Below are 12649 nucleotides of genomic sequence, written 5' to 3'. Positions count from 1 at the left end.
TCCAGTAGCCATGTTTCTTGATGATGATTGTATAATGATACAGCTTTCACAGTGTGACTGTGATTGTGAAAACCTTGTGTCTGATGCTCCTTTTATCTACCTTGTCAACAGATGAGAGGAACATATGGAATAAAAATAAATAATAGGGGGAACAAATGTTAAAATAGATATAGTTTGAAATGCTAGTGATCAATGAAAGGGATCAGTAAGGGGTATGGCCTGTAAAATTTTTTTTTTCTGTTCTATTTTTCTGTTGTCTTTTCATTTCTTTTTCTGAATTGATGCTAATGTTCTGGGAAATGATCATGATGATGAATATGCAACTGTGATGATATTGTGAATTGCTGAGTGTATGTGTTGGGAATGTTTGTGTTTCTTGTAATTTTTTTTAATTAATAAAAAATTTTTAAAAAATTAAAAAAAGAAGAAAGAAAGAAAAGGAAGAAAGAAAGACACAGACGGGATCAGGGGGTTTGAAGCTCAGCCATAACAGACAACAGACAACTTTATTCAGTTCCTGCTTATATACTGCAGGGTTTACGTGACTAAAAGCATGCGTACATTACGTGCAAAAACAGAGTGCGCACTTTTCAGTATATTACTCCCTACATACAGAGATAGCTAACAAGACCTTGGGGTTTAAGAAAAAACAAACATTCTCTCCCTCGCAGACTGCCCTCCAATTAAGCAGATAACAGTCTCTACAGTTTACTGCTGAAAAAAAATTGAGTTTTAAAATTATTCAGAAAGCTTGCTGGAATTTTAATTGAATTTGTAGATTGGTTTGAGTAGGATTTATGCCTTCTCAAGTTTCTTCATTAAGTGTAATATTGGCTGAAGGTTTTTGGTACATAATTTTTCTCCTATAGAAGTTCCATTCTATTTCTAGTTTACTAAGAATATTTTTAAGCATAAGTTGTTCAATCTTAAATCTTTTTCCTACAGTGAATAAAATAATTATATAGATACTTTCAGAAGTGAACTCTGATTTTGGGAATAGCTCTGAAAGTCAAAGGTGGACACACAGCCTTTTATTGTCACAATTTGACTTTATCGATTTTATTTATATATTTATTTTATGTTTTAAAACACTGCCCTGCCTGTGTGTTGGAGGAAGTGGTGGTGGGGGGGGGGAGGCTTATTTAAGGATTAGAAAAGATGTGTGGGCTCATATATTTGCTTTACATAGGGACCAAGCTCTGTTCAGGAAGAATTGAAATATAGTATAAAGTTGTTTCACCTGATTTCTACTCATGTAAGTCCTGTTTAAATAGGTCTCTCAAATTTCAGGTTGGTACTCTGCCACATAGATTTGTGTGGGAGAAAGAAGCAGTACTCAACTGGGTGCTTGTATATAGAAAATTAACTGTACATATTACGTACTTGTAACTGTAGTGCCTGTGTATTTAATGTGGGTAAAGAAGTATATGATTTGTTTGATCTCTGTTGAATATATTGAGTTCTTCATTCATTCAACAGATATTTACCAAGAGCCATACAATGTAGTGTAAATACATCCTTTTTGGGCTGCTGTTACCAGCATTGTGTAGAAGGAAATTAGGGATTGAGGTTCCCCTTGGATTTTCTCATTAAATAGTGATGTGGCTTTGAACAAATTAGAGAAATGTCCTCATTGGGTAAATGATGATACATTAGCTGTCCTGCTTGTTTTGAAAGGTGTGGTGAGGATTATATGTGATTTAATACATTATGGAAATTTAACTTCTGGTTATGAAGTACTACTGTTACCCTATTTTACATGACAGCAGCTTATACAAAGTATCTCAGATGGATGGGTGATTCAGTGGTAGAATTCTCAACTGCCATGTGGGAGACCTGGGTTCAATTCCCAGCCCACGACCAAAAGAAAATGAAACGACAGAAAAAATAATTTCTTTCTGAACACCCAGTTGAATTTCAGACTTGATATTTTTCTCCTCAACATTCTCTAGTTTTCCTCATACATTTATAACATGCGAAAAAGTGCTAGATGGATTAGGATTAAAATTAAAGCAGTAATATTTTGTTTCTTTAACTAGAAGCTCTTCAGATTTCCCCAGTTCTGTGTGTTGTCTAATTTCTTTATCTTTATGTATATTGTATTTTAGCATACATCACATGGAGATGGACGTCAAGACATGACCTCTCGAACTGGGCGTCCTGGAGCTCGGTGTAGAAACTCTTTGGCGTCCTGTACAGATGAACAACCTCACGTTGGAAACTACCGACTGCTGAAAACAATTGGTAAAGGGAATTTTGCAAAAGTAAAGCTGGCAAGACATATCCTTACAGGCAGAGAGGTAAATATAAGTCATGCTCCTTTATGTTATGACACTTGATATGCTTAGTTCTGTGTGTATGTGTGTGTGATATACATTTGAACTTATTTTTTTCTTCTTGTTGAATTTCTTTTTATTTAGCCCTAAAAGAGTTTTTTTTTTTTTGGATGTGTGGTCCGGGAATTGAACCCGGGTCTCCCGCATGGAAGGCAAACATTCTACCACTGAACCATCTGTGCACCCTTCCTAAAGGAGTTTGAAAGCATTAAATGCAGCATCAATTTCTTATAAGTCTTTTACTATCCATTAAAATGTGACCTGTAGTTAAAATCAAGCAGTTAATTCTGCAGGGCATAGGAGCTTGAGGTAATCTTTTGTGATGGATATGCTTTGTTACTATATGTAGAATTTAACATTTCCCCTTTTAATCATATTCAGATACATATTTCAGTGCTGTTAATTTTATTCACAATGCTTTCTTACTCTCACCACCATTTGTTATCAAAACATTTACATCATTCCAAATAAGGACCCTGTACATTTTAAGCCTTGACTTCCCGTTCCCTGTCCCCACCCTACTAACCTGTATTCTATAGATTCTGACTGAGTTTGCTTATTCTAATTTTAAATCAGTGAGATCCTACAATACTTGAACTTCTGTGTCTGCTTTATTTCACTCAGCATGTCTTCAAGTTTCATCCATGTTGTAGCATGTATCAGAACTTCATTCCTTTTTATGGCTGAATAGTATTCTATCATATGTACATGCCACACTTTGTTTATCCATTCATTGGTTGAGGGACACTTGGATTGCTTTCATCTTTTGGCAATTGGGAATGACGTTGCTGTGAACATTACTGTGCAAACACCTGTTCGAAGTCCTGCTTTCAGTCCTTTTGGGCATATATCCAGTAGTGGAATAGCTGGGTCATATGGTAATAATATACTTAACTTCCTGAGGAACTGCCAGACTTTTCCACAGTGGCTGCACCATTTGTATTGCTACCATCAGTGAGTAAGTGTTTCTATTTCTCTGCATCTTCTCCCAACACTTGTTATTTTTTATTTTTTTAATAGCAGTCATTCTAATGGATGTCAAATGGTGTCTCCTTGTGATTTGATTTGCATTTCCTTGCTGGCTAATAGTGTTTCTCTTTATGTGTTTTCTTCTTTGAAGAGATGTCTAAGTCTTTTGCCCATTTTAAATTTGAATTGTTTATCTTTTTGTTATTAAGTTGAAGGATTTCTTTATATATTCTGGATAGTAATGCTTTGTTGGATATGTGGTTTCCAAGTATTTTCTTCCATTGCGTAGACTGTTTTACATTCATAATAAAGTTCTTTGAGGAATAAAAGTTTTTAAGTGTAAAAAACCATTGCCTATGTTTTGTTCTAGGAGTTTGATAGTTCTAGATCTTATATTAAAATCTTTTATCTATTTTGAGTTGGGTTTTATATATGGTATGAGGTAGGGGTCCTCCTTTTTTTGCAAATGGAGTTCCAGTTTTCCCAGCACCATTTGTTGAAGAGACTATTCTTTCCCAATTGGTCTTTGTCACATTGTCAAAAATCAGTTTGGCCATAAATGTGAGGGTTGATTTCTGCGCTCTTATTTCTATTCCATTGGTCTGTATATCTGTCCTTTTGCCAGAACCATGCTGTTTTGATGATTGTGGCTTTGTAATAAGTTTTAAGAAAGAAAGTCCAACTTCTTTCTTCTCTTTTCAAGGTGGCTTTAGCTATTCAGGGCCCCTTACCCTTCCATATAAATTTGATGATTGACTTTTCCATTTCTGTAAAGAAAGTTCTCGGACTTTTTTTTTTTTTTTTTTAACTTTTTTTGTTGTATAGTATAACATACATACAAAACAATGAAATAAAAAAGCAATAGTTTTCAAAGCACTCTTCAACAAGTGGTTATAGGACACATCCCAGAGTCTGTCATGGGCTTCCATACGATCTTGTCATATTTTTCCTTCTACTGTTCCAGAATATAGGAGACTAGAGGGTGTAAATATTTTTTCATCTTCAAAAGTCGATTTTCATCAATTGACTTTTTTCCTTCTTTTTTGGTGAAAAATAACATATATTAAAAAGCTATAAATTTTAAAGCACAGCACTACAATTAGTTGTAAAACATGTTTCAGAGTTTGACATGGGTTACAATTTCAGAATTTTAGATTTTTACTTCCACCTGCTCTAAAATACTGGAGACTAAAAGAGATATAAATAGTTTAATGATTCAGCATTCATATTCATTTGTTAAATTGTATCTTTTATGTATAACTCCACCATCACCTTTGATCTTTCTATACCTCTCTTTACGGTTGTTTGGGCTATGGCCGTTCTAAATTTTTGATATTGGAAGAGCCTATCACTAATATGGAGTGGGGAAATGAAACTTTCTGATGTTCTGGAGAGGCTGGGCTACGTTTCAGGACTTATCTGGACCAGGGATCTACCTGGAGGTTGCAGGTTTCTGGAAAGTTACTCTAGTGCATGGAACTCTTGTGGAATCTTATATATTGTCCTAGGTGTTCTTTAGGATTGGCTGGAATGGCCCTGGTTGGGGGTTGCCAGATTATGATAGGTAGCAAGGTCTAACTGAAGCTTGTTTAAGAGCAACCTCGAGTAGCCTGGAGGTTTGAACTCTCTCTGCCACTGATACTTTATTAATTACATTTCTTTTCCCCCTTTTGGTCAGGATGGAATTGTTGATCCCATGGTGCCAGGGCTGGATTCATCCCTGGGAGTCCTCTCCCATGTCGCCAGGGAAACTTTCACCCTTGGATATCATGTCCCATGTAGAGGGGAGGGCCATGATTTCACTTGCAGAGTTGGGCTTAGAGAAACTGAGGCCACATCTGAGCGACAACAGAGGTCCTCCAGAAGTAACTCTTAGGCATGCCTATAGGTAGTCAAAGCTTCTCTGCTATCTATATAAGCTTCACAAGAGTAAGCCTCACGATCGTGGGCATGGCCTATTGATTTGGGTGTCCCTAAAGTTTGACACAATTTCAGGGGATTCCCTGATGGTTAGATTTAATAATTCCATATTCTTTCTCCCCTACCTCAGGGGACTTTGTCAATACTTGTTGATTATCTGCTTCATATACTCTAGAATGTTTCCAAGCGTGCAATAATCTATATGGGGTTAAAGGACCTCTTCTTATTCTGGGCTCCCTGTGTTTCACTTGTTCAAATGAGCTGTACAGTAGGTTGAATGAGATTATGCACTACAGAAAATTTCAGTTCCAGATCGAATAAACCTTTCTTCCATTGTTCTCAAAGAGTATATGTGGTTCTAAAATATAGACAGTCTTCCTTACCCCTATGTTCTGAATTTCGTTAACTCCAACCTGTTCGGCTTTGTTCTTATCTCTAAATATCAGGTTATAGATATAAAACAGCCTCTCAGAATCCCAAAATATTAATCACCACTCTGGAGTTAATTTGCCTGCTCTAAAAGCTTACAATCTAGGTCCCTGTTATCTTATAAGCATTTTCTAAAGGAAAGTTGTTGAACTTTTATTGGGATTGCACTGAACCCATAAATTGCTTCAAGGACATCTTAATGATAATTAGTCTTCTGGTCCAGGAACACAGACTGTCTTTCCATTTATTTAGGTCTTCTGTGATTGTTTTAGCAATGTTTTGTAGTTTTGTGTACAGGTCCTTTACATCTTTGATTAGATTTATTCTAGGTATATGATTCTTTTAATTGCTATTGTGGATAAATTTTTTTCTTCATTTCTTCTTCCAAATGTTCATTGCTTACGTATAGATAAACTGCTGATGATAGGATGTTGACTTTTTACCTTGCTACTTCACTGAATTCATTTATTAGCTCTAAGAACTTTATGGTGGATTTTTCAGGATTTTATGAATATAGGATCATGTTATCAGCAAGTAGGATGATATGATCCTATCTCTAAATAGGATAAATAAATAAATAAAAAGGAAGGTTTTATCTCTTCTTTTCCAATTTGGATGACTTTTATTTCTTTCTGTTAAATCGCTTTGACAAAAATTTCCAGTATAATGCTGAATAATAGTGGTGACAGTGTAGAATCCTTGTCTTGTTTTTGAAAGCTTTTCAGTCTTTCACCATTAAGTAGGATGTTAGCTGTGGCCTTTTCATATAAGCCTTTTATGATGTTGAGGAACTTTGTTTCTATTCCTAGTGTTCTAAGTGTTTTTATCAAGAGGGCTGTATTTTGTCAAATGACTTATCTGTGTTGAGAGATGATCATTTGATTTTTTTCCTTCATTCTATTAATGTGGTATATCACATTAATTGATTTTCTTATGATGAACCAATCTTGCATACTAGGGATAAATCCCACTTGATCAGGGGTATAATTCTTTTCATATGCTGTTGTATTCAGTTTGCTAGTAATTTGTTGAGAATTTTTGCATCTGTATTCATAAGAGATTTTGGTGTGTGGTTTTCTTTTCTTGTGGTATGTTTAGTTGGCTTTGGCATGAGGTGGATGTTAGCCTTGTAAAATAAGTTTTAGGTGTGTTCCCTGCTCTTCAGTTTTTTGAAAGAGTTTGAACAGATTGGAGTCAAGTCTTCTGGAATGTTTGGTAGAATTTCCCTGTGAAGCCTTCTGGTCCTGGGCTTTTCTTTGTTGGCAGGTTTTTGATGACTCATTGAATCTGTTTACTAGTAATTGGTTGAGATCTTCTCATTCTTCTTGAGTCGATTTAGATAATTTGTGTATTTTTAAAGTTTGTCAATTTCATCTGGGTTATCTAATTTATTGGCATACAGTTGTTCATGGTATCCTCTTATTGTCCTTTTTATTTCAGTGGGGTCAGTAGTAATGTCTCCGTTTTCATTCCTGATTTTCCTTATTTTGTATCCTTCCTCTTTTTTTCTTTGTCAGTCTAGCTAAAGGTTTGTCCTTTTCAAAGAACCAACTTTTGCTTTTGTTGATTCTCTCCATTGTTGTTTGCTTTCTATTTCATTTATTTTCACTCTGATCTTTGTTATTTCTTACTTTCTGCTCACATTGGGTTTGGTTTGCTCTTCTTTTTCTACTTCTTCCAGTTTTGAGATCAGGTCTCTGATTTAAAGTCTTTCTTCATTTTTAATGTATGCTTTAGAGCTATAAAATGCTCTTTTAGCACTACTTTCTCTGCATCTCATAAGTTTTGATATGTTTATTTTCATTTTCATTAGCCCAATATATTTCCTAATTTTGCTTCTGTTTTATTCTTTAACCCATTGATAAAGGGTATGTTGTTTAATTTCTGCATATTTGTGAATCTTCCATTTCTCCTTTTATTTCTGATTTCATTCCATTGTGGTCAGAGGATATGCATTGTATGATTTCAGTATTTTTGAATTTATTGAGACTTGCTTTGTGACACAATATAAGGTCTGTCCTGGAGAATGATCTGTGTGCACTTGAGAAGAATGTGTATTCGTTTTTTGGTTGGGTACAGTGTTCTGTATATGTCTGTTAGGTCTAGTCAGTTTAGTGTATCCTTCAAGTCCTTTATTTCTTTATTGATCTTCTGATTGATTTTCTGAGTAGAGATTCAATCCGTTATTGAGAGTCATGTGTTAAAGACTCTTACTGTTACTGTAGAGCTGTCGTTTTCTGCCTTCAAATGTGCCCATATTTGCTGCATATATTTGGGAGCTCTGCTATTAGATGCATATGTATTTATAATTGTTACATTTTCTAGTTGACTTGTCCTCCTTATCAGTATATAATGACTATCTTATCTTTGTGACTCATAACTTTTTTTTGTATTTTTATTGAGATATCTTCATGTACATACAGTCCATCCAAAGTATACAATCAGTGGTTCACAATATAATCACATAATTGTGTATTTATCACCATATTCATTTTTAGAAAATTTGTATCACGCCAGAAAAAGAAATAAAAAGAAAGAGAAAAATTCATACATCCCGTACTCTTGATCACTCCCTTTTATTGACCCCTAGTATTTCAGTCTACCCATTTTTCCCCACCCCTTATCTCCCCTATTATTTATTGATTTTTTGTCCTTATTTTTTTACTTATCTGTCCATATGCTGTAAAAACGGTATGTTACCCACAGGTTTTCACCATCACACGGTCCCATTGTAAAAGCTACATAGTTATACAGTCATGTTTAAGAATCAAGGCTACTGGAATATATCTCAACAGTTTCAGATACTTCCTTCTAGCCACTCTAATACACCATAAACTAAAAAGGAATATCTATATAATGCATAAGAATATATAATCCATAAGAATAACCTCCAGGATAATGTAGTAACTCTGTTTGAAATCTCTTAGCCACTGAAATCTTACTTTGTCTCATTACTTTCTCCCCCCTTTTGGTCAAGAAGGCTTTCTTGATCTCACAGTGCCACTTCCTGGCTCATTCCCTGGAGTCATGTCCCACATTGCCAGGGAGATTTACAACCCTGGGAATCATCTCCCACATAGTGAGAAGGGCTATGAGTTCACCTGCCGAGTGGGCTTAGAGAGAGAGGCCACATCTGAGCAACAAAAGACTTTTTCTGGGGGGTAACTCTTGGGCATAATTCTAAGTAGATTTTTTGTAGGAATAAGTTTCATAGGGGCAAACCCCAAGATCAAGAGCTCAGCCTTTTGAATTGGTTGTCCCCACTGCTTGCAAGAATATCAGGAGTTCCCCACATGGGAAGTCTTAATATTTCCTCCTTTCTCCTCAGTTTCCCATGTGACTTTTTTTTAATTCTCTGGGATACATCAGGACATCACAATAGCCTGTACAAACCAGCATGTAAGTTAAATCGTACAACCTATAATGAAATTGTGTACCAAAATAAGGATCTCTTCCTTTGTTCTCACACAGGAATTGAAGTTTTAAAATATAGATGTTATCATCCTTTACCCTGTTTTCTGATTTACCGTGGTCCAATTCAGATCAGCTTCATTCTTATCTGTAGTCGAAGTCTGATCACTTTTTCAACTTTTTTAGTGGTTGCTGTAGGAGGTAATGCTCACTTTCGTGGCTTCAGAGCTCTAACTCTGAGTTTGTGTCACATAAATACCTGAAGTTTGAGAGAATGACCAGATCATACACAGATAGTTCAGTATCTCAGAGTTTAGAAAAAAAACAGTTACAACTCCAGAATAGATGTGTCTGTTCCTCATAACTGTTTTTTACTTAAAGTGTATTTTATCCAATATTAGTTACACCCACAAGCTCTTTTTTAGTTCCTACTTGCATGAAATCTTTTTTTCCATCTTTTCACCATCAACCTACTCTACTTTGACTTTAAAGAGAGTCTGTTGCAGACAGCATCTAATTGGGTCATGCGTTTTTTAAAATCCATTCTGCCAATCTCTGCCTTTTCACTGTAGCATTTAATCCATTTACTTCTTAAATCACTATTGTTAATGCAGGTCTGTCTTCTGCCATTTTGCTATTTTGCCTTTGTAAGTCTTAAACCTTTTGTGTTCCTTGCTACTATTAAAGCCTACTTTAAAAAATATTTTTACTAATAAAAAAACATTACAAACATTCTTAACATACAAATATTACATACATGGTATACAATTAGTGGCTCACCATTTCATCACATAGTTATATATTCATCACCATGATCTTTTTTTTAAACATTTATATCACTCCAGAAAAAGTAAGAAAAGAAAAAAAAGAAAAACTCATAAATATATACCCCTTACCCCACCCTCTCATTGACCACTAATATTTCCATCTGCCCAATTCATTTTAACCTTTGTCCCCCCTATTATTTATTTTTTATCCATATTTTTTGCTCATCTGTCCATAACCTGTTTAAAAGGATTAAAGCCTACTTTTATATTTACTTGCTTTTTTGTGTGTTGTACCATATTGAGGTGCCTTCTCCTTTCTATCTTGATATATTTTCATATTTTCCTTGTTTTTACCATGAGGTTAGAATTTAACATCCTAAATGTATACCAATCAGGTTTGTTTTGAAAGCAGCTTAACTTCAATAACATGTGCATATATTTTTCTTATACCTCTTTGTCCCCGCACCATTTATTTTTGTACTTGTTGTTACCTCTTATATATCATTGTACATTCCATGTTCAAAAACCTAGGTTTGTCAGTACTTTTTATGAGTTTGCGTTGAGCACCTATAGGAAATAAGAAGTGGAATTACATACCAAATAAGATGGTATGATAATATTGGCATTTATAGTTACTTATAGTTATTTATTGTTGGTTACCTTTACTGCAAGGTTTTTGTTTCTTTACGTGCTTTGAATCACTGTCCTTTCCTTTCAGTCTGAAGAACTCCCTCTATCATTCATTGTGTGTTGGGCGGGTCTGTTGGTAATGAATTCTCTCAGCTTTTTTTTAATCTGAAAATGACTTTATCTCTTCCTCATTTTTGAAAGAGTATCTGGCGCTATGAAATTCTTGGTTATCAGTTATTTTCCTTCTGCAGTTTAAGTATTTTGACGCACTGCCTTCTCTCCTTTGTACTACTCAATCTAATAACACGTTGCTTTTCTTTTGCAGCTTTTAGAACTCTCTCCCTTGTCCTTTGCATTTAATATAGTGTAATCAGTGTATGTCAGGGTGTATTTTTGTTCGTGTTTATCCTATTAGGTGTTCTCTGGGCTTCTTGGATGTGCATATTCATATCTTTTGATAAGTTTGCGAAGTTTTCTGTTATTATTTCTTTGACTATTCCTTCTGCCCCTTTTTCTCTTTCTTTTCCTTCGGTAACTCCCATAATGTGTATATTGTGCACTTGATGGCGTCCCACGGCTTTCTTAGGCTGTTTTCACTTTTAATATTCCTTTTTTCTTACTATTCCTCAGCTTGATGCATTCAGATGTCTTATTCAGTGACCTTTCTTCTGCCAGCACCATTCTGCTCTTGAAACTCTCCTGGGCATTTTTCATTTCAGTTATGATGGTCTTCAACTCCATAGTTCTGTTGGTTCCTTTTAAAAATTTCTACTAAGTCTCTCGTATTGCCTATTCATTGTTTTCCTAATATCCTTTAGTTCTTTCTCTGTACTTCATCTCCTGGAGCATTTTTTTTCCTTTAAGCGTTTTTTTTGTTTTGGCATGGGCAGCCTCTGAGAATCGAACCTGGGTCTCCAGCATGGTGGGTAAGAATTCTGCCACTGAGCCATCATCGCACCGCCCTCCCTTGAGCATTTTTAAGATCTTTTTTTTTTTTAAGGCTTTGTTTGGTATGTCCACATTCTCATCTTTTTCACTGATGTTTTTTGTATCTTTATCCTTTTGCTTTAGGTGCACCGTCATTTCCTGTTCCTTTGATTGTATTTTACTCTTGTTGCACACTGTATATTTTAATATTTAAAAATGTTAACTCTGAGATTTATTCTCTGGGATGTCTATTTCTGAGTTTATAATCAGCTAATTATAAGACAGATTTTCCTGAGCTTCGGCCCTCCTATCAGGAAAATCTGCCCAAAATAAATGCAATATGCAGGGTTTGCCCTACCTTTCTGGGTCTCTGTCTCGTCCTAGGCTTTTGCTTGTTGGTTGTTTAAGAGTTCCTGTTTACAGGAGTTTGCTTGTCCCCTCTGTTTCCTGGGGGCCGAATCTCCCTCTTCCAGGTATCTGAATCCAGCAGGCCTTTGTCCCAAACTGTCCGCTTCTCCCGTTTTTTACATTCTTTTACAAGGCCAGGGATCCACCAAGGGAGTGTAACAACTTCAGAGTGCCCTGGGGAGGGTATCAGGAGGACCAGCATGAGCTTCTTCCATGGCTCTTCAAAGCTGAGCTTTTCTGTCTTGCCCAACAGTTGCAGTCATTTAGTTAACTGTGTTCTGCAGCCTTGAGAAAGTATAGTATCTTTACATCTCCCCTCCTCTGCCCCTGTGCACAAAGGAAGGTTGAAACAGTAGCTGCCCTCAGTGCCCTTACCCAGCCATCCATTGATCTGCTAATCAAAAGCTGTGCATACCCTTGTTCTTGGAGAAGAGGATTTTTGTGCCCCTTTCTGTCACCAGCAGCTCGTAGGTACTAGGCCCCATGGTAGCCTGCTGTGAGGGTTGGGAATAGGCCCAGGTAACACTACACAGAGAGAGCAGTTTTATAGTTCTTCACCCTAATTTATCAGTTTCCTCTTTCCACTCTTCCCTGCATGCTGTACAGTGTTCTTCTGGCCTCTGGCGTTTCAAAAATAGTTGTTTCAAACAGTTCCTATCTGTTTAATAGTTGTTTTGATGGCAGGACTGAGTTTTGGAGCTCCCTTTTCTACCACCTTTCTTGGAAGTTTTTCTGAGCTTATTTCTAAGCTAATTACATTTTTTTCTTTTTCTCAAGATCAAGAAACTTATCTATTAATTATGTGAGAGTTCTTTTGATTCTCATTACTTTAATTTTGACAATGTTATATCG

At 35.8% G+C, this 12649-nt stretch overlaps 1 protein-coding gene across 8 annotated transcripts in view; it reads left to right on the top strand.

The window, feature by feature from the left end:
* The window catches only part of LOC143656369 (MAP/microtubule affinity-regulating kinase 3), a 124914-nt gene that overhangs the window by 14778 nt on the left and 97487 nt on the right, over nucleotides 1-12649 (top strand). For all 8 annotated transcript variants that reach the window (XM_077128452.1, XM_077128449.1, XM_077128450.1 and 5 more), the window contains exon 2: nucleotides 2109-2300. In XM_077128452.1, the coding sequence (XP_076984567.1) occupies nucleotides 2109-2300 (192 nt within the window). The remainder of the gene's footprint in view (nucleotides 1-2108; nucleotides 2301-12649) is intronic.

Source organism: Tamandua tetradactyla, chromosome 14 (assembly GCF_023851605.1).
Source record: "Tamandua tetradactyla isolate mTamTet1 chromosome 14, mTamTet1.pri, whole genome shotgun sequence".
Classification (NCBI taxonomy): domain Eukaryota; kingdom Metazoa; phylum Chordata; class Mammalia; order Pilosa; family Myrmecophagidae; genus Tamandua; species Tamandua tetradactyla.
The sequence above is the reverse complement of the archived record's forward strand: the minus strand, read 5'-3'. Positions and strand labels throughout refer to the sequence as shown.